The sequence below is a fragment of the Leucopleurus acutus genome (genome assembly GCF_964270905.1).
Source record: "Leucopleurus acutus genome assembly, chromosome: 18".
In the NCBI taxonomy this organism is placed as follows: Eukaryota; Metazoa; Chordata; class Mammalia; order Artiodactyla; family Delphinidae; genus Leucopleurus; species Leucopleurus acutus.
The window spans coordinates 78322934-78341225 of record NC_139160.1 but is presented as its reverse complement, the minus strand read 5'-3'; the positions used below and the strand labels follow the sequence as shown (position 1 = coordinate 78341225).

Genomic DNA, 18292 nt, shown 5'->3' with positions numbered 1-18292 from the left:
GGCTAACACGGTGACCCTAAGGCAGCAGCTGTGCAACTAACAAGACCCCAAAAGGACTCATCTCTTCCGCGCGGACATCACCTTTCCTGCTGTAATTTATTTTTTCTATACGTTAATATGAAGACCGGGAGTGCGTTGACATGAAACGTGACTTAGGGTTTCATGCATTCTGGTTGCCGGCTTTAAAAAACACAATTCCCAAACTGTAAAAATCAAGTTTATTAAATTCACTCTTAATCTATGTAAAAGAGTCGTGTCTCTCCTAATGAGGGGGAAGAATTAACTAAAAACTCAAACTAACAAATTCAGTTAACTAAAAAGAATTAACTAAAATTAATGAACCAAAAAACCTCTCCCTTTAACACTTTCAGTTGCAAGTCGGGGACATTACAAACCGGAGTGGGAGGGGCTGCCCCGAGAGCGCACAGTTCTGGGACGTAAGGGTGTCCCCACGCAGCGGAGCCCAAACCCCAGAGGTGACGTTCCTCGGAGCACAGTCTCCCCTCCAGGGCGGCGGGGGGTGGGGCGGTCTGCAGCCCCAGGCCATTCAGAAAACCCTGAAACGAGAACATTCTGTCCCAAGGACAAACCTGCTCTCACCTGTCGCCCACTTTTCACCCCACCCGGAGCTGGCAGCCCAGAGTCCTAACCCCACGGAAGAAGCCCCGCAGAGGCTCAGGGGACAGGGGACCCGCCGCCCAGCCCCGAAGGCCACCAGGGCCCAGGGTACGGTGTCTCTGCTCCACGTTGCCGACCCCACCGGCAAAAACCCTGAGCCACCTGGGAAGTGCCACGTCAGGCCAGAGATCAGGCCACCTCGGGGCTGTCACGACACACTGGAGGTCAGAGGCCCAGCCCAGAGATCAGGCCGCCTCGGGGCTGTCACGACACACTGGGGGTCAGAGGCCCAGCCACCCCAGCAGAGACACCGAGGCCTCGATGGGGCTGGGTGTGGGGCGCACGTCGCGGGGTCTGAGCACAGCAGGCTGTCTGCCTCGGGGTCCCTCCTCTGGCTGCCCTGGGAGGCCAAGGCTGCTGATCCCATTTCACAGGGAAGGAAACTGAGGCGCAGCAGCTGGAGGGGCTGCCCCCTCGCGGGGGTGCAGGGGACAGGGAACCTCAGAGCCGGCCACCTGCCGACCACAAAGCGCCCCTTGGAAAGAAGTGCTAGAACCTTCCGTCAAGTTGCTGTCGAATACACGGAACCACCAGCACCTGGGGGAGGAGGGGCACAGGCTCTGGGGTCAGAGGTCAGAGGCCTAGGTTCGAGTCCGGACGTTCCTCTCTCGGGAGCTCGCTTACACGCCCCGGGGACCACTGCTGAGCCAACGCCCAGGGTCAGTCCTCGGCCCAAGTAGCCACAGGCCTCCTGGTTTGCAGAACCCCACTACTCACCAGCTTGTAAGACGTGAACTTTGGAATCGAACACCTTCCCTAGAGGTCACAGACCACAACCGCAGGGAAGCGGGCGTGGAAGGACGCAGGCTGGACCCCCTGACGGGTGATGCTCCGGGAAGACTGGGCCGCAGCTGAGCACCTACCAGGAAGAGCAGGAGAGGCGACGGTGCCAGAACCTCGTCCCCTGCCCAAGGCGCTCCCGCGGCAACGGAACCAGCAGACCCTCGGTCACCTGGGTCACCACCGGTGGAAGGTCGGTGTCGGGGGTCTCGTGCCCACGCCCGGGTGCCCAGCTTGGCCAGACCCGCCCGGGTGCCCTGGAGGAGGAGAGGCAGCAGGGGCACAGCCGCAGGGGACTCGGCTGGAGACGCGGGGCTGGCCGTGTCCTCACCGCACGGGCGCCGACACTGCCCGTCTCTCCAGCCACAGCCCTCAGGACACTTCAGTCCGCCACAGTCAGGAAGAAAGGAGGAACCGCCACAGCCCTCAGGAGACAGGACTCTGCCCGAGGCCGCAACCTTGCACCGCAACACACGGATGTCTTCGACCAATGTGAATAAAACACTGAGCTGCCCCATCTTACCTTACAATCTGACTCTTTTTCCGAAAGTCAAATCCATAAAATCTGTCTCGGCTTCTAGGATCCGGGAGAAAGGCAGGGAACGCCCTCCGCCTGGCTCTCTCACCGTGGGCGTGTCCGCGAGGGCATCCAGCCTGCGTCCCTCCGCCCCCTGCTTCCCTGGGGCGCTTCGTGACCTTTCGGGGATGTGTGTGTTTGCAAAGTTCACGTTTCGTAAGGACTCGCACGTTAAAGGCCGTGGGTACGTTTCTTCTAAAAGCAAGGCAAAGCACAAACTCTCTCCCCACCACTGGCCGCGTCCCCGGGACCTCCCTCCTCGGCCCCGCCGCCGGGCAGCGGCAGGACAGGCTGGGGGCCTCGGCGGGTCCTGCGTGCACTGCTGGGCCTGGACCCTCTCCTCCCTCCAGAGAAGGGCCCGGCTGACGGGAGAAAATGAGCTCCAGACAGCAATCCCGAATCAGAGGGACACACGACTTGTTTAAAATGCCCATGCGCACTTTATTAATAAAAACTAACAGTGCCAAGTTAAACAAGTCAAACAATTTAAGTCTCTTTATTCCACAAAATATTACAGAAAAGTCTGTTTGTGTTCCGATAGAAAGACAAGTATTTTAGAACAGGCAGCTAACAGCAACTGTGCAGTTAATGGTTCTTGGTGAAGAAGTTTTAAAAGAGACTACTGCCTGTCCTGAAATTCCTTTTTCTTTTTATAAAAAAAGAACTATTAAAAATGATTGACAAATTTTGAGTTAAAAAACTGTTAAAACATTCTCTATATTTAATTTCAACTTTATAATAGATTACAGGAAGATGCTTACGAAACAAATACAACATTTGTTTCAGTACATGTCTTTAAATGACAGACTTAGAAGTATGTAAACAACTATATAATAAAAGTTCCCAAACGCTGCCTGTAAGAAATCAGGCACATTTTACCATAAGCAATAAACCACTCCGAGCTCTCAGACAGTCTCCAAAGCTGCACCAGCGTGGCAGTAAACTCCTACCAAACCAAACACACAGAAACGAAGAAAGAGCTTCGCAATTCATCGGCTGCAACACAGAGCAAAACCCAAGTAGAAACCCGATGGAGTCACGCAGTCAATATAATTTAAGGGAAATAAGGTCGTAATAAGACGTCGAGAGGCAGCGCCTCGCCATCTGCCGGTTCCGTGGTGCCTCCCCCTCAGCGGCTGCCTCGGGCCTGCCGGGCAGCAGGGCCTGTATCTCCCTCGGCGCGGACGGAGCGCAACGTCTCCAGCAAACTCGGCAAGAACTGTGAAGGGGCGAAATGAACTCTGAATTGAAAAAACAGCAAACGAAAACACAAAATCCAGAAGAGTAAAGAGAGGCCGTGCGTCGGCACCAGACGGCGCAGCTCGTCAGGACCCCGCAGAGGACGGCGCGTTGCGCATCGGTGGCGCGTGCCGAGCCCGGCGGCTCAGCGAGCTCTTCTTGGGAGGAGGGCAAAGGAAACAGAAAGACCCACGTTCACAGCAGTTCTCCTCCCCAGACGTGTCCCCGGAGCCGGCGGGGCTCAGTCCTCCCCCTCATTCTCGTTGAGGTCCTCGTCCTCGTCGTCGTCCTCCCCAGCGTACGACACGGGGGTCTCCACCCGGGACCCGCTGTACTGCGACCCGCTGGAGCTCGTGGCCAGCGCCCCGTCCGCGCCGTTGGCCAGGTCACTGCAAGGACAGGAGGTGTCAGTGGCGGCGTCTGCGGCGCCAGAGATGGGCCGGCACCCCCGGGAGGTCCGGGTGTTCTCAACTACACGAACAGAAACGGCAAGCCTTACCCACGTGCAGCACAGAACCCAGCGCCCCCGAGGCTGACGCCACCCGTCACGCCCCCTTCACACATCACCACTGGACGAGGGGCTCCGGCAGGGCCCCAGCACTGAGTCCTCCCCATTTATCATCATGTCGGAAGCGAGACTCGGACACACCAACCGGAAAACCCCTGAGACTCTCCTCTCAGGCCTCCGCCTGTGACTTCCCTGACCTCCCTGAAGGCTGGGAGCCGGGGAGTAAAGGGGCACCCCGTGAGCGTGTGCTGGCGTGTGCGTGTGTCCGCTTGTGGAAACGCCACCCCAGGCCCCACCCTCAGCGCCTCTGGCGTCCGTGCTGAGCCAGGAAGCTGGGGGTGACGGGTGCGTCTTGCTGCAGCCTGCGCCTCCAGGACGGCCCCGAGGACCCACGGCTCTTGCAGGCTTTATTCTCTGGAATGCCACCTGACGCCGGCCCCGGGGGTGGGCCCAGGCGGGGACCACGGACCCAGGGGCAGAGCTGCGGGGCTGGGCTCTAGAGCAGCAGGGGCTGCCCAGCCCCGCGCCCTCGTCTTCAAATGGGTCGCTGGAACCCACCCGCGTTTGCATCACGCTCCTGGGAGCTCATCCGGAAACACATGACCACCTCTGGTTGCCACAACTGGGGTGGGGCGGGGGGTGCTAGCATCTGAGGCCGAGGGCACAACCCAGTGCCCCACAAGGCACGGGCGGCACCCACAGCAAAGGGTGGTCCGGCCCAAAATGCCAACAGGCCCACGGGCGAGACCCTGGCCTAGAATGGAGGGGCTTCAGGAGCCTGAATCCTGGGCAAAGACCCCCGGCTTCAGCCACCGCCTGCGTCCCAGCACAGCGCACACGAGACGCGAAGGGTCAGCTGTGGTCAGTTACGGTCCCAGGGCACCAACGGGAGATGGCCACGCCCACCACGAGGGGAGGGAAGGCGACGTTTCTTCTGAGCTACGACTTGGCTCAGGCACCGTCACAAGTCATTCAGTGTCTTCACGTCTGAGCTGAACAGCAAGGGAAGGCCCCGAGGGGACCCCGACCTAGAGCTACAACTTGACGCAGCTCATCCAGGCTCCAGACTCGGAGGAGGCCTGTCTCCACGCGGAGACACAGCGGCACCCCCGGGGGGGCCTCACAGCATCCTCTCTGCGCCCAACCTGTGGCCTTCAACTGCTCTCCACAAAACGGAGGAGCTTACTTGGTAAACCGTGAGTCTGTTTAAAGATAACAGGACATGAAAGGGTCAGAACCACCCTGGAAACGCGGCCGTGATACACTTGAATCAGACGGCACGGGGCAGGGGAGGGTGATGACTGAGTAAAAGGGTTCTTGTCCCGCCACGCGGGTCAGGACCCTGAGAGGCCTGTGGCACCACAGAAAGCCCACAGGGCAGAGCTGCACAGATTCCTAACGTTAAAGGTGTTTTCCCGTTATCAGAAAACCACACGCATGTATCTTGATACCTCTCACTGGTATTTACTGACGCTGCTGTTGGACAAAGTAATCCCACATTTGGGAAAGCCAGCCTGGAGGCCAAGCCAGGAAGAGTGGAAAACTGAGCCATCAGGCGGCTCGTTGCAGCTTTTCTTGTAACCGGGAACCACCTAAACGTTCAACCAGAGGGCAGCTCAATGAACAAAACGGGCCTTTGTAAGAACAGCGCGTCCACCACTAAGGTCAGCTTCTCTTTTGAGATGGTAATGGCTTTGCTTCCCTCTTTAGAAAACCTGACGTGAGCCTCTGAAGTTTAATCAATAAAAAGAATTTCTGCAAGAGGAACGTTTAGGAAACACCCAAATTCCACCTCTTGGTATAACCAGTGTTCAGATGTTACAGACTGGGCTCCACACATAGCGGTAGATTCAGAGTTAAAAACGGAACCAGCCTCAGTCCAAATCCAAACAGGTGCAGACACCCTGGGGCCTCCCTCAGCCCCGGAGGTCGACACAGACCCCACCGGCACTGGGGCCCTCACGGGGCGACCCCGCCCCTCCCTCAGGGCCGCACTGTTGCCGGGCCAGCGCTGCACGGGGACCAGAGGACACGGTGCCCGCAGAGCCCCCTCGAAGGCGTGCACACGTGACTTATTAGTCAATTCCATTTTGTTGGACCTACACTCTGCTGATTTCACTTACACTTTAGGAACATTTATTGATGTTTAGAATTGATATAAATATGTGTGACACATAATACTACATAAAAAATAGAACCACTGTTTTGTCAATACCTAATGTTGGTATTACTTTACATTTATCTTCAAAAAGCTAAGACAAACCCTGAGGTCTGACACTTCTGCTCTGTGGGACTGCTAGGCCAAAAGTCAAATACACATTGATTTAAATGATAAAACTCCTTCAATAATATCAAATACACTCAATACACGGTAACGTGAAAAAAAGGAACCTTATATGCGTATTGTGACTTCAAGTGTATTAAAAAGAAAAAGGAAAAGAAGAGAAGGAGAAACGGCCTCTGTCACTCAGGCTGCGGCCGTGGGGTTCAGGGGGCTCTGCCCGCACTTCACTGAAGTACTTTTCAAAAAAATAAAAGCTGTGTACTGCTTTTAACCTTCAGAGGAAAGAAACCAATCAGAAAAAGCAAATCTCCTTTGCACAAAGGACGAGCTCTGAGTGACTCTCGGGGGGCATCCGGAGTGGGGGGAGGTCTGCCCTGCTCTGGGCGCCCCGACTCCGGGCGTCCCGCTGCCAGGTGACAGTGGCCCCACCACCCCCAGGCCCCGCCGGGGACGGCAGTTACCTGGCAGAGAGCCTCGTGCCGTTGGCAGTTGAAACAGCCGACGTGACAAAGACACCGCCGAGCGATCCCTGAGCCATTTCTGGAAAGAGAAAGAAAAGAAAGCAAATTTCACCAAGCAGAGACCGCAGGAAACAGGCCCACGAGCTGAGACGGGACGGCTCTCCAGGCGAGGCCCCTCGGGCCGCCCAGCGCCATGCCCGCTACCAGTCAGAAGGCAGCCCGCTCGCTGGGCCCGGCCACCGGACCAAGCCTCGCGAAGACAGCACGGAAGTCCTCCCTTTACTTCTCTGAATCGGCGCGGCCAGCGACGACGCCACCACTGTGCCACGGGAGGGCAACCATCACCACAGCGCAGAGGCGGGACCCAATGGGAGGAAGGACCTACGTCGACCCCCGTCCTGGACGCAGCTGTATCGCCAAGAACGGGGGCCGTGGGGAGGGCAGCTGCTGCATCCAGAGGGGTGGGAGGCGCCCCCACGGGACGCTCTGAGGCCAGACGCCCACTTATTCTGGGCCACTTGGGAGCGCTCGGGGGGTAATCCACACCAGAGGCGCAGGGGCAGCGTCTCCTCTCTCACCACAAAGCCCTTCCCCTCGGCGGCTGGGACCCCCCAGCTCAGCCAACGAGCCGGCAGAACGGACGCCGGGGACCCAGGAGGCTCCCCACACCTGCCGTCGGGGGCAGGCCCAGGGCTGCCGAGACGACGCTTTTCTCGGTCACTCTGCTGCAGTGACTAAGCCACTCCCTGGGGTCGGGTCCACACCTACCACGCTCCTCACAGACCTGGGGCCCTACCTGGAAGGTGAGATCCTGACGTAACACCTGCACCGTATGAACCACACGGCTCGGCCTTGTCGCCACCCCCTGTCCCGAGGGGCCACGGCCCCGCCAGATGGCGTCCTGCTGCTGCCGCACCGGCACCCCACAGCCCGCCACCGTCCCACGTCCCACGTCCCATCTGTCTCTGCTCTGGGCACCGGGCGCGAGCCAACCCCAGCGGAGGGGGCGGGCGTTCCGCCCAGGACGGAGCGGACCTGTCACGTAGGGTTCCAGCGCCTTCGGCACCAAACTTCTCGCCACCTTCAGGTCGTCGGCGGAGCAACTCCCGGACTCCAGCCCGCAGGCCATCCCCATGCGCTTCAGCACCTCGATGTCATCGTGGATTTCAAACGTGTTGTCGAAATTAAACAGGTACTCAAACCTAGAGGAGAAGGTCACCGTCAGAAGAGCGCCGTCTCCACGACAGAGCTGGACACCTGGCTCGGGGGCCCCGAGCGGGACACCCCACTCACCCCAAACCTCCCTCAGCCACAGAACCCACCAACTCAGCGCCAGCAACCAGGGAGCGCGGGCGGCACCTACGCAGCCCGGGGCTGCTGGCCGCCCCAGGACGCCCCGGGCTGGGCCCTGAGCACCGCCTGCTGCCCTGACAGCACTCCTCCTTCCCAAGGAGCCGCACACTCAGGGAAGGGAGGAGGACACCTGCAAGGTAATTACGCTGAAAAGACCGTACTTGGTGGCTATAAGCTAGACCCGCAGCAAATCAACCAGACGGGCCACCTTCTCTCTGCCCCCGCCCCCCGACCCGGCGTCTTCACGCGGCCAAGGCCCTTCCCACCACGACCTACTTGTCGTTGGAAATGCTGCAGTCGATGACCGTCTTCTTGCTGGTGTTCACGATGATGAAAGGCAGGTGGATGACGGAGTTGGCGGGGGGCGGCCGGCTGGCCTGCTGCTCCGCCTGGCGGTTCCTCTGCACCAGGTTCTTAAAGGCGATTTGCTAAAAAGATGCACGATTGACGCGCACCCACACCTGCTGCCACCGGCCACCTAACCCTCCCTGGGTGTCCTCAGCGGCCCTGCCCGGCACCCCCTCAGAGACCAGAGCAGCCGGGGGACGCAAGCCCCAGGGAGCCGCCCAGCGGAGAACACGTGTCCAGAATGCAAACACGCGGAGGGGGGCCGACGCCAGCAAACGGCAATCCCGCTGCCCCCACGGCAGGCGCTGCGTTACCTGCAGGATAAGCTCTTGGAGCTGCGACTGTTTCTGCTTTATTCTTTCCAGCCTTCTCTGTCTCTCCACCTTCAAAGACAAGCCATCGGCATGAGACATCATCACAACTGGTTTTCACAGCATATTTTAAAATCCAAGGCAACACAGGGTCACTGAGGAAAGGTCCTCGCCGAAGACGTGTGCCCTGGGCCTGACGGTGGGGCAACAGAGGAACCTAGAACGTGGCAGACGCTGCGGGCAGAGGCCAGTTTCTCTTAATCTCAAAACTACACAAGCTTCTTCCATCTTCTCGTCTTCTGGACACGGCTATGGTGTCTTTTTGAAAACCCCACAAACTGGGATGCAGAGTTCACCCACACTGGGGGAAACCCCCCCGGACCGGGCCGACTGCCCTGCCACCAGTGTCCGCGGCCCCAGACGGCCGGAGGGTCACCGTCAAGTGGAAAAGCACGGACGTGATCAGGGGCTTCAGGACGCGGGGAGACCTGCCCCCCACTGCCGCCCAAGACACTCAGCAGGCGCCAGTGGTGCAGACGACCGACGCCTGCTAGGAACACGCGGCGGACGCAGGGCTGCAGATACCTCTAGGTTCTGACACTCCTGGGCGGAGTTGGTGGGCAGACCGATCCACTTGATCTCCTTCTTCTCCTTGGAGATGATGTTCATGGCCATCAGCACGTTCAGGGCGTCGTAGACCCGCCGTCTGATGTTCTTCTGGTCGTAAGCCTGGCGGAGACAGAGGGAGATCTCCAGACAGCCCAAAACCCGAGCACACTCGAGGCTGGGCACTGTCCACAGCCCCCGTGAGGCAGCCCCCCGCACGGTCCCGCTCGGTCCGCCAGCCCAGGCAGGGGGTGTCGCCACGGGGAGGTGGCCGACACACGGGGCCGGAGCCGGTGCGCACTGTGGAAGCGCCGGGGATGCGCGGGCATCACCACACAAGCGGGCCGGGAGACCTTTGGAAGTGCTGTCAGAGCTTCTCTGCATGTCTGAGGCCTTCTGAGACACAGACAGAGGGCCGGGGTGTCCCGCCCCGCCGGCCCCGCCGCGCACACCCTCACCGACTCGTTCGGTAAGATGTGGTTGTCCGCGGCGCTGAACTCTGCCACCAGCTCGTCCGCCACCTCGTTGTAGGACGTGGTCCCCTTCCGCTGCACCTTCTCGCAGACCTTCATGGAGAAATGCCTCAGCCCCTTGCCGTTCTTCTCCCCTTTCCTGCTACGCTTCCTTCAAAGACACAACAGGAGAGCAGTGGCCTCAGCACACAGCGCCAGCCCAGGATCCAGACCCGCCTCCTAGGACCGGCGGGCGCCTCGAGGGGTCCCGCGGGCTGCGCTCAGCAGAGCAGGGACGGGAGCCTGGCTCCGTCTCCCCGTCCAGGGACCCCCTCCTTCCTTTAAAGGCTGGAGAACAAACTTAAGTGGCCGGACCTTACACGTGTATCTTCAGCTCTCGGGAAAAGTGGGGCACGTGACCCAAAGGGCAGACCCCAGGACACGTCCGATGTGTATCGGGACGCCAGACAACGCTGCTTCTTAAAAAGATGTCGACCGACATCAGGGGTTACGGAAGTTCTGCTGCACATACAGGAATCTGGGGGCAAACGTGAGCCAGTGCAGACACCCTGATGGCCACGTGGCCGCCGGCGCCCAGCGCTGAGGCTGGAGCGCTTCCCCTCGGCGGGGAGCCCCAGCGTCCGACCTTCCTGAGTCGCCACAGCGAGGAAACGGTCGCCCCAAGTTTCCAACTGACGAATTGCGGGAGCTGATGATTTTTGCTTTAGAACCAAAAATACAGACACGATTCTACATCTTTGCTTTTGTTTGCTCTTAGGGGAAGTTGCACAGCTGACCTCTGAGTAAAGTCGCTTTCACATCGCTTTGCTTTTGGAGGAAAGGAACAGGGTGGTGTGGCTGTCACACAGGGCTGTCCCCACGGCCACATTTAGCTGTTTAGGAGAAGCTGCTGCGAAACCCGCCACGTTTATTGGGGTTCGAGAAACGGTACTTTCTGGTACAGACAGCACAAAGTGTGAAAGTTACCGCTGCGTTGAGAAGCCAGAGCCCACCCCCAAAACCGCAGTGGAGTCACCACCCCCAAAACCGCAGGGCGGCGCGGTCCACGCGTCTACTCCGGGCACGCGCTGGCCAGGGCCCGATCCTCTGGCGTGCTGGTCGGCCACGTAGCCAGAGGCTGGGGGGTAAATTCTAGGCAAGTGCTCACCCGGCAGACCAAGGTGAGGGGTCTGAAGACTGGTTCTGGGAGACAAAGTGGGTGTTAGGGGTGTGTGGGCTTCCTACCACGATAGTGTTGGGCGCTGCAGGTCTCTGAGGCGTACCAATTACCTACAGTCAGAAGAGACAATTCACAACAGTCAGAATCTCCTCCACACGATGCTGCCGCTTCATCGCTTCTCGTTACCTACAGCCGCCGCCGACCTTTATTAACCACAAAGGTCAGAGAACAGTCACGTGGGCACCCAACGGGGACACCTGGAGCCCTGGGCCGCGGGGGACGCCCGGCGGCCTGGCCGGGCCTGGAGACGACTCCGAGGGGGACTCCCACGTTCCTCTTTTACTTCCTTTCCTTTCAGTGACACAGACAGGATGAAACGCTATGCTTCAGCGGTGCTAAAATGAGGCCCCAAATGAAGAGAAAAAGGAACGCAGGGCTAGCGAGGTTTGCTGCAGTGCCCCCGCCAGGCCACCCAGCCAAGCGGGGAGCCCCGGGCACCCCAGACAGCACGGGGCGGAGGAGAGGCCATGGCACCGGGGCCGCCCCCGACATCCAGACACCCGTCCCTGCACAGAAGGCGTCTTCTGACGCCAAACGCTCAGAACCCATCCGTCGACAGTCACACATTAGGGGGACACGGGGACACTGCCCCATCCAGCCACGTAAAATCCTAGCTTCCCAAAGAGCTCGTGCCCGACCCAGGAAACCACCCAGAAGCACCGTTTCCTGGTGACTGCACGGGGATGGCGCCGAACGTGTCAGCACTGGTCCCCAGCGCTGGGCGCGTGGAGAGCAGGCCGTGTCCGGGCTATTTTAAGCTGGACACTCCCGCTAGTCCGCTGCTTAGTGGGATAAGGGCTACCTGCCGTGGCCCTGGGACAGCTGACCTGGCACGTTGCAAATTATCCCTAAGCCCAGGTCACCTGTCAATGTTAATGAGCCGCAAAAGCCACAGAGAGGAGAACAGCTCAGCTGAACCTCGTTCTTTCAATTCACGCCCCCAGTGACTGAGGCATCGTCACCGTGTTTTTCAAACTGCAGGTCACTCTCATCCCAAAGACATGCAATCAAATAGCTAGCGTTCTGGAAAGTGAGACAGGATGGAAACGAGGGTGAAGCCCCAGAGGCGAGGGCCCCGGGTCTCGGCGGGAGGCGCGGGCAGCCAAAGCCCGTGGCCACGGGCTCAGGAACCTCGAGACCCGTCCCTCTCAGCGCTCAGCCCGCTATGTCCTCAGGAGAGCAGCCTCGGGACGCCGGCCCAGCCCTGCGTGGCCGGCAGAGGCCAGGCTGCTGCCGCTGCCCCCAAGAGGGGTGCCCAGCCTCGGTGTCACTGCCCCACCGGACACAAGGGCCCACTCCACCGTCCACCCCTAAGGACACCTCCCGTGGGTCCCACTGTTCTGCAAGGAGAACAGAGCACCAGGCACACAGCAGGGCCCAACAGGTGCTCACTGCAAGGGCAGCCTCCTTCGACAACAGGACAGGTGAGCGGGGAAGCGCACCCTGGGCCGGCGGGCCACTGCCCACAGCCCCGTGGAGGACACCACAGGTTTTGTCCCCTCACTCCCCTATTTTCACTATTTTCCATGGACTTCCCTCCTGTGGGAACCTGCCAGCTCTTCTGCTTTTAGCCCTGTGTCTGTAGAGATGGACAGGCATCTGTGGCGGGCCAGCTTTAACTCTGAGAACGGGCATTCTGGGAAGAACACATTTCCACAACTAGCTGAGCTCCGAGACGGCTTGGGGCAAGTCAGCAGTGGAACTTCAGGTGGATAACCTGCAGGTCGGAAAGGCACCACCAGAAAACTCTTCACGTTAGCTTCCTCCCAACTATTTAAACTGGTACTAATGACAGAACTGCTGCTATAATCACCAAGCTATTCTCAGGCGTGACTCTGCTATAACGTAACGCACAGTACCTATAAAATAAAATGATGTGGATTATAACTTCTATCAAAAGGACATTTATTGGATATCTGTGACGTGCCCAGCAAGGCCTAGGACTCCCACACACCACGGATCTGAAAAATCACAGCAATGCTGCAGAGCAAACGTGGTCCCAGCTCCCTGACGGGGGGCGGCCACACCGCTGCCCGGGGCCGCCTGGCGGGGCAGTGGGCGCTGAACGCCCCTCCTCGCACGGCCCCGTGGAGCCCTGAGTCCCGTCGGGAAGGGAGCCGCCAAACCCCACAGGTGGGAGCTGACGGGCCGGTGGGAGTACTTGGAGGAGAGGCGCCTGGCACAGTCCCAGGAGCGCAGGCCCGCCTCTGACCCCCTCCCATCGGCCAGGATGGGCAGGGAAGCCCCCGCCCTGCAGCACCTGACGGCCAGCAGAGCCCTGAGGCCGCCGTGAGGCCCGCACGGACACCAGTCTCGTGTCCCGGGCCGGCAGTCGGCCCGCCCTGAGCGGCCAGCCCGCACCAGCTCGGGCCCAAGAGCACGCGTCACCCCAGGAAACACCATCAGGGCAGACGCGGGACCAGCGTGGCCGGCGGGGAAGCTGCCCTGGCCTGGCCGGGTCCCGCCGTCCAGCGGCACACACAGGAAGGCCCAAGCCGGGGGAGGACACACGGCACTGGCCACGTGCTCCTGAAACCTGCGGGCCCAGGAAGGGAAGCCACAGGGCCAACCGTGCACCACCCTCCCGGCCTTACCACTTGCTGAGCGATGTTGACATTGGACTGTCCGAACGTTTTTGGCAAGAGCTGCTTCCCAAGCGTGTTTACTGTGGAGGGATGAACGGCCACTAAGGACACCACACCTGCAACGCAAGGAGAGCAGAGGTCACGCCCTTCCTGAACTGAGGCTCCAAGTGCCAGTGTCAGGGTGAAGCTGCCCCTTGGGAGACAGCCCGACTGCCCCCGACTGTGTTAGACCCGCGGTCCGCCGCGAGCGCCGCTACGAAGCCGATGCCCAAATCTGAGGGGGCTGCCGCTCTCCCTACGACGACCCCTATCCGCCCCTGTGCCCTCGCGTCCAGGGATCGGGGGCTCCGGGGCACCCAGGCCGTCACCAACCTACCCGACCCCTGTGGGCTGTCTGCCCACCGACAGAATGTTCTGCTGGGACCACAGGCCCCGAAGCTAAACGGCTCTTCAAGTCTGCAATTCTAAGACAATTACAGAACTTCACAGTTGGAACTAACTCGTATTCCAACACCTGTCTGTGTGTTGGCAACCTGGCGTAGAAATCTAACGATCTGCTTTTCCTCGAGAAGTAGAATCCGCTTCTGTTTCCAGGAGGAGTGACTCGTGAGGAGCTGCCACCTCTTTAAACAGTCAGATAACCTAACACAGAGCTGGGGAAACACCTCAGGGGGGACGGAAACTTTCCTCCCCTCAGCACGAGCCCGCTGAGAGCGCTGTGTGCCTAGCACCAGCCTCGGCCCCAGGGACACAACGGTGAACCCCTTGCCCCGCTGACACCAGAGGGCACGCGGGCCCGGGGGAACCGGCAGGCGGGCCCGGGGGCACGAGCGTCCTGGAAGGGCCGGGACGTCTCAGGTGAGAAGACATGGATTTCCAGCCCCACTGAGGGACGGAGAAGCCCCGTGTGGACAGGACCCCCCGGCTCCCCTAAGGCACACGGGCTCCGGGCCCCCAGGGTGGGTGGCGGGGGTTCCACAGGCGGGGAGCCTTGCACCAGGCTGCCACCGGAGGGCGCTTTCCTTCACTTCCACCAGGTTCAGCAAGAGGGAGAGACACGGCCTTCCGTCTGGCCTGGTCCGAGGTCTCATTTTTGAACTCTTCACAATCCATGCATTTTAAATACACTTCTTCAAATTCCAGTAAACAATGAATTTTGATGCTACGTACGAACAGTGAATAATTTCTATTAACCTAAGTTGACGAAGATAGATATGCATCCTTCAACTGCCTAAATATTAATATTTTTACCAATCAACACCAAAACAATTTAAACTATTGGCTGTAAGCAAAATAGGCTTATCTGCTTTGAGTTTTTTATATTCCTCTAAAAATAGAGATCTGTAGCTTAACAAAAACAAATATTTAAAAAATTGTTTTAGATATGAGAAACATTTTTTAAAAGACACAAAATTATTCTGTTTTGCACTGAGAGATTTAAAATACACTTAGGCAATTAAACATACCACGTTCAGATTTACGTACAGATGAGTAACTAGTAAGTTTAAAAATACGGAATTGGTTACTTTCACTAAAAACAGTAACTTCTTTTCAATTTGCAAATGATTCCGTTTCCAACCACCCGTGAGCGCGGAAGCTCGGCGGGTCAAAGCCCACAGCAGCTGCCTGGCAGGGCTCCCGGCGCCGGCCTTTAAAGCCATTTGTCCATCGTTATGCGGAGGCCACATCCACGGAGGGCTGCGTAGCCACCTCGCCGCCGGTCTGCAGGTCCGGCTGCGACACCCAGCCGCTACCCCGGGCTCCCGCCTTTGCCCAGCTCGGGGCGGGGAGAACTCGGGGGTGGACCGGGCCAGCCCCTCCTCACCTGCACCCACGCCGCCTGTCCCACCCCGGGGATCTTCCCCTTGCGTGTACACTGCAAATACAAGTAATAACTTTGCAGGCAGCCTTAGCGCCAGTACACAGCACGCACAGACTCACGAGTGCCATTTCACTGTCTCTGCCGAAAAGCTCCCCACTCCGCCCGGCCAGCAGCTACCGCGCTCAGAGCGTTCACTGCGTCTTCCACGCTTCCCACACACGCCCACGCATCCACGGACAACGTGAGTGCTGTTTGCGGGCCTTTAAATCTAGAAGGTAGTACATACTGTGCACATTCTGCAACTCTGATTCTGATATTTTTGAAACTGACCCACAGAGAGATCTAGCTGACTTCCTCTAAGGCTGGGCCGATTCCATTTTAATATCACGTGTAACTATACAAACATACAATGTAATATCTACATGTTCCTGGTGCCCCTTCTCCAAGGGAACCTGGGTCCCAGGTGACCTTCTGCGTCACGGGATTCAGCCCAGCGCTGGCCTGCGGCTGTTCTGCGGCACGGGTACGTGCACGCACGCACCCCAGCACCCTCTCCCAGGTTTCTGACAACTGTTGACTCAGTTGAGATTGGCTACTTTTGGTCAACATCGGGCATGGAATGGTATTCCCCTTTTGGTTTAATCTGGCCAGAGCAATCAGAATGCTTTACACGTTTTCCTGACAAAGGTGCCACACACAACCCATTTATGGGGGCGGGGGCGTAACATCTCAGCCGCAGGGAGGTTGAATTACAACACAAGCTAGGAATCTGCTCCCTAGAAATAACACCGCTTTAGCCATAAAACGTACTACAAAGCCTTTCTTAAGGGAACTACCAAACAGAGTATTTTCAAATATAACATTATGAACCGGAGAATTCCTTTCAAATAAGCGAGTTAAGAATATATACTGTCTGACCTGTTATAATCATTAACAGAAAAAGGATTGTAAAATTATTACATAGGTTTATCATTAGTAACCATATCATTAATATCCAGAGGTTTTAAGATACCTTAAAGTATGAAAACGTGAGGTTTAGTGTTTTCTTGAGAATAATTTTAACTAAACGTTTAAAAATTTCCAGAACCTAATGTTTGAAGAGTTACTATTTGCCTGCCATGCTACAAATACCCTGTGGGCTAACGTGGCCAAAAGGGTCAGGGCAAGGCGCCACCCGCACGCTGGGTCTTCCCAGCCCCGCCAGCCGCTGGCCTCACTGGCACTGGAAGAGCCCGGCGGCTTCCTTGGTTCTCAGGCATCAGCGGGAGCTGCCCTCCTGGGCCATTACAGCGGCCACACCTGCCCACGTGGACACACCACTCATGGGCAGGCCCTGCGGGAGCTCCCGCATACATCAAGGGGCAGCATTCACGGGCCTGGGGCGCCCTCTGGCCGTCTTGGCGCCCTGGCCCCGGCCACTCCTGGGCAACTCCCCACCACGTCCTGGGGAGCAGCCTTCCACCTCCCCGAGAACCGTCCCCACCTGGAACGTCCTCTGAGCCCTCGCCCTGCCCCAGGGGTCCACAGTGGGGAGGGGCACCTCGTCCTCCTACAACAGGCCTCCCAGCAATACCGGAAGCTGAGTTCAGGTAGCTGAGTTCAGACTCGGAGGGTAGGTTCCGAGTCTCAAGAAGCGTAAAGTGACACCAAGCCTCCAGCCGCACGTCACTACTAAGTTCTCGCCTCTGCTGCCCGAGAAGCCCATCCTCAGGCTGAGGGACAGAGTGAAACGGAGTGACCCGCGTCCCCAGAGGACGCCCCTCACCAGTGAGAAGAGGACCCGCCCTGGGAAACAGCACCTCCCAGGAGTGGAAGATGGTGGCCTACGCGCACCCGGTACTCAGGTGCCCAGAGCTGCCATCGGGCCACAAAAGGTGGCACCAGATGTTGCCGGGAGAGGACAACGCAGGTCCCAAGACACCACGTGCATGGACACCAGGTGTCAGACGCTCCCGAGGAAACGTGCACTTAAACACACGTTTACGTCTTCAACTGCACCCTTGGGTACGATCAGCGCTTTTTTTCAGTGAACACATATTATCTGTTTGATGAAAACTTTCCAATTTGAAAGGCAACAGCAAGCACGAAGGCAGACGCAGATCAGAGGAAGGAAGGCCCTGCAGCTGCGGCCCTGCACGGCACGGCCTGGTCCACCAGGCATCACAGGCCAGCACCTCGAGGTGGGCGTCCTTCTGACCCAGTAAATCCACAGCTGGGAGACCGGCTCAAACACACCCACTAGCAGGCGTCCATCCCGTGTCCCTACAGGAAGGAAACTGCAAAGCTTGGGGCCCCTGGGAAGAGGGGCCGCAACGCCCCGCCCCACCCCCCCCTCAATCCCAAGGGTGCAGACAGACGTTGAGGCTCATTCAGGACACAGCGCGGACGAGGAGACGCCGCTCTCTCACGGGGGCGCCGCGCACCCGCAGGCTTGAGGTGGGCTTCAAGGGCACCAGCGTGGCTGCCCTGAGGTGGAAGGAGTATCCGTGCCCTGTGCCGTGTTCTCTTCCTCACACTTTTCCCGAATCTCTGCATACAGCACGCAACTTACTAACCAAAATAAACTGGGGCGCTGACCCCGGTCCTTCGGGGGCTCCAGGCAGGCAGCTCCCCAAGTGGGGCTCCCACCTCCGACAGGGGTCTTCACGTCAGGGGACTCACACCCACCCCACACTGAACACACTTATCCAGAGACGTGCCTTCCCGAGACGGGCGCCCTTACCTTTTCCAGGACTAAGGTTCTGGTCGATGAAGACCTTGAGTTCCCCGTTGGCTTCAATTAGACCGGCCTGTGGGGGCAACGACAACACAGTGAGCAGGCGTGGGGAGCGCGGCAGTCCATCCAGCAACCCGCCGCTCGCACACCTCGCGACACACCTCAAGGGACCTCGCCGTCCCCACGCAGCCGCGAGGCCCGGGGGCACGTCCTGGCTCACCCACCATGATCGGCTCTCAGCAGCGGGAAAAGGATCCTGTCAGCCTCTGAAGCTCAGTCTTTGGGACACCGTGCAACACTTCCCTCAGTTATCAACTAAGTCACATGGCACT

At 58.7% G+C, this 18292-nt stretch overlaps 1 protein-coding gene across 2 annotated transcripts in view; it reads right to left on the bottom strand.

Moving 5' to 3' along the window:
* Positions 1 to 3349: 3349 nt before the first annotated feature.
* The window catches only part of TFDP1 (transcription factor Dp-1), a 29250-nt gene continuing 14307 nt past the window's right edge, over positions 3350 to 18292 (bottom strand). The window contains exons 3-12 of one of the 2 annotated variants that reach the window (XM_082859525.1): positions 17967 to 18033; positions 13432 to 13538; positions 10766 to 10887; positions 9604 to 9769; positions 9125 to 9268; positions 8543 to 8611; positions 8157 to 8308; positions 7563 to 7729; positions 6528 to 6606; positions 3350 to 3663 (exon numbers count right to left, since the gene is read on the bottom strand). In XM_082859525.1, coding sequence (XP_082715651.1) covers positions 3516 to 3663; positions 6528 to 6606; positions 7563 to 7729; positions 8157 to 8308; positions 8543 to 8611; positions 9125 to 9268; positions 9604 to 9769; positions 10766 to 10887; positions 13432 to 13538; positions 17967 to 18033 — 1221 coding nt within the window. In that variant the 3' untranslated portion in view covers positions 3350 to 3515. Of the gene's footprint in view, positions 3664 to 6527; positions 6607 to 7562; positions 7730 to 8156; positions 8309 to 8542; positions 8612 to 9124; positions 9269 to 9603; positions 9770 to 10765; positions 10888 to 13431; positions 13539 to 17966; positions 18034 to 18292 lie in introns of those variants that run through there. The other variant, XM_082859526.1, reaches the window with a different exon arrangement.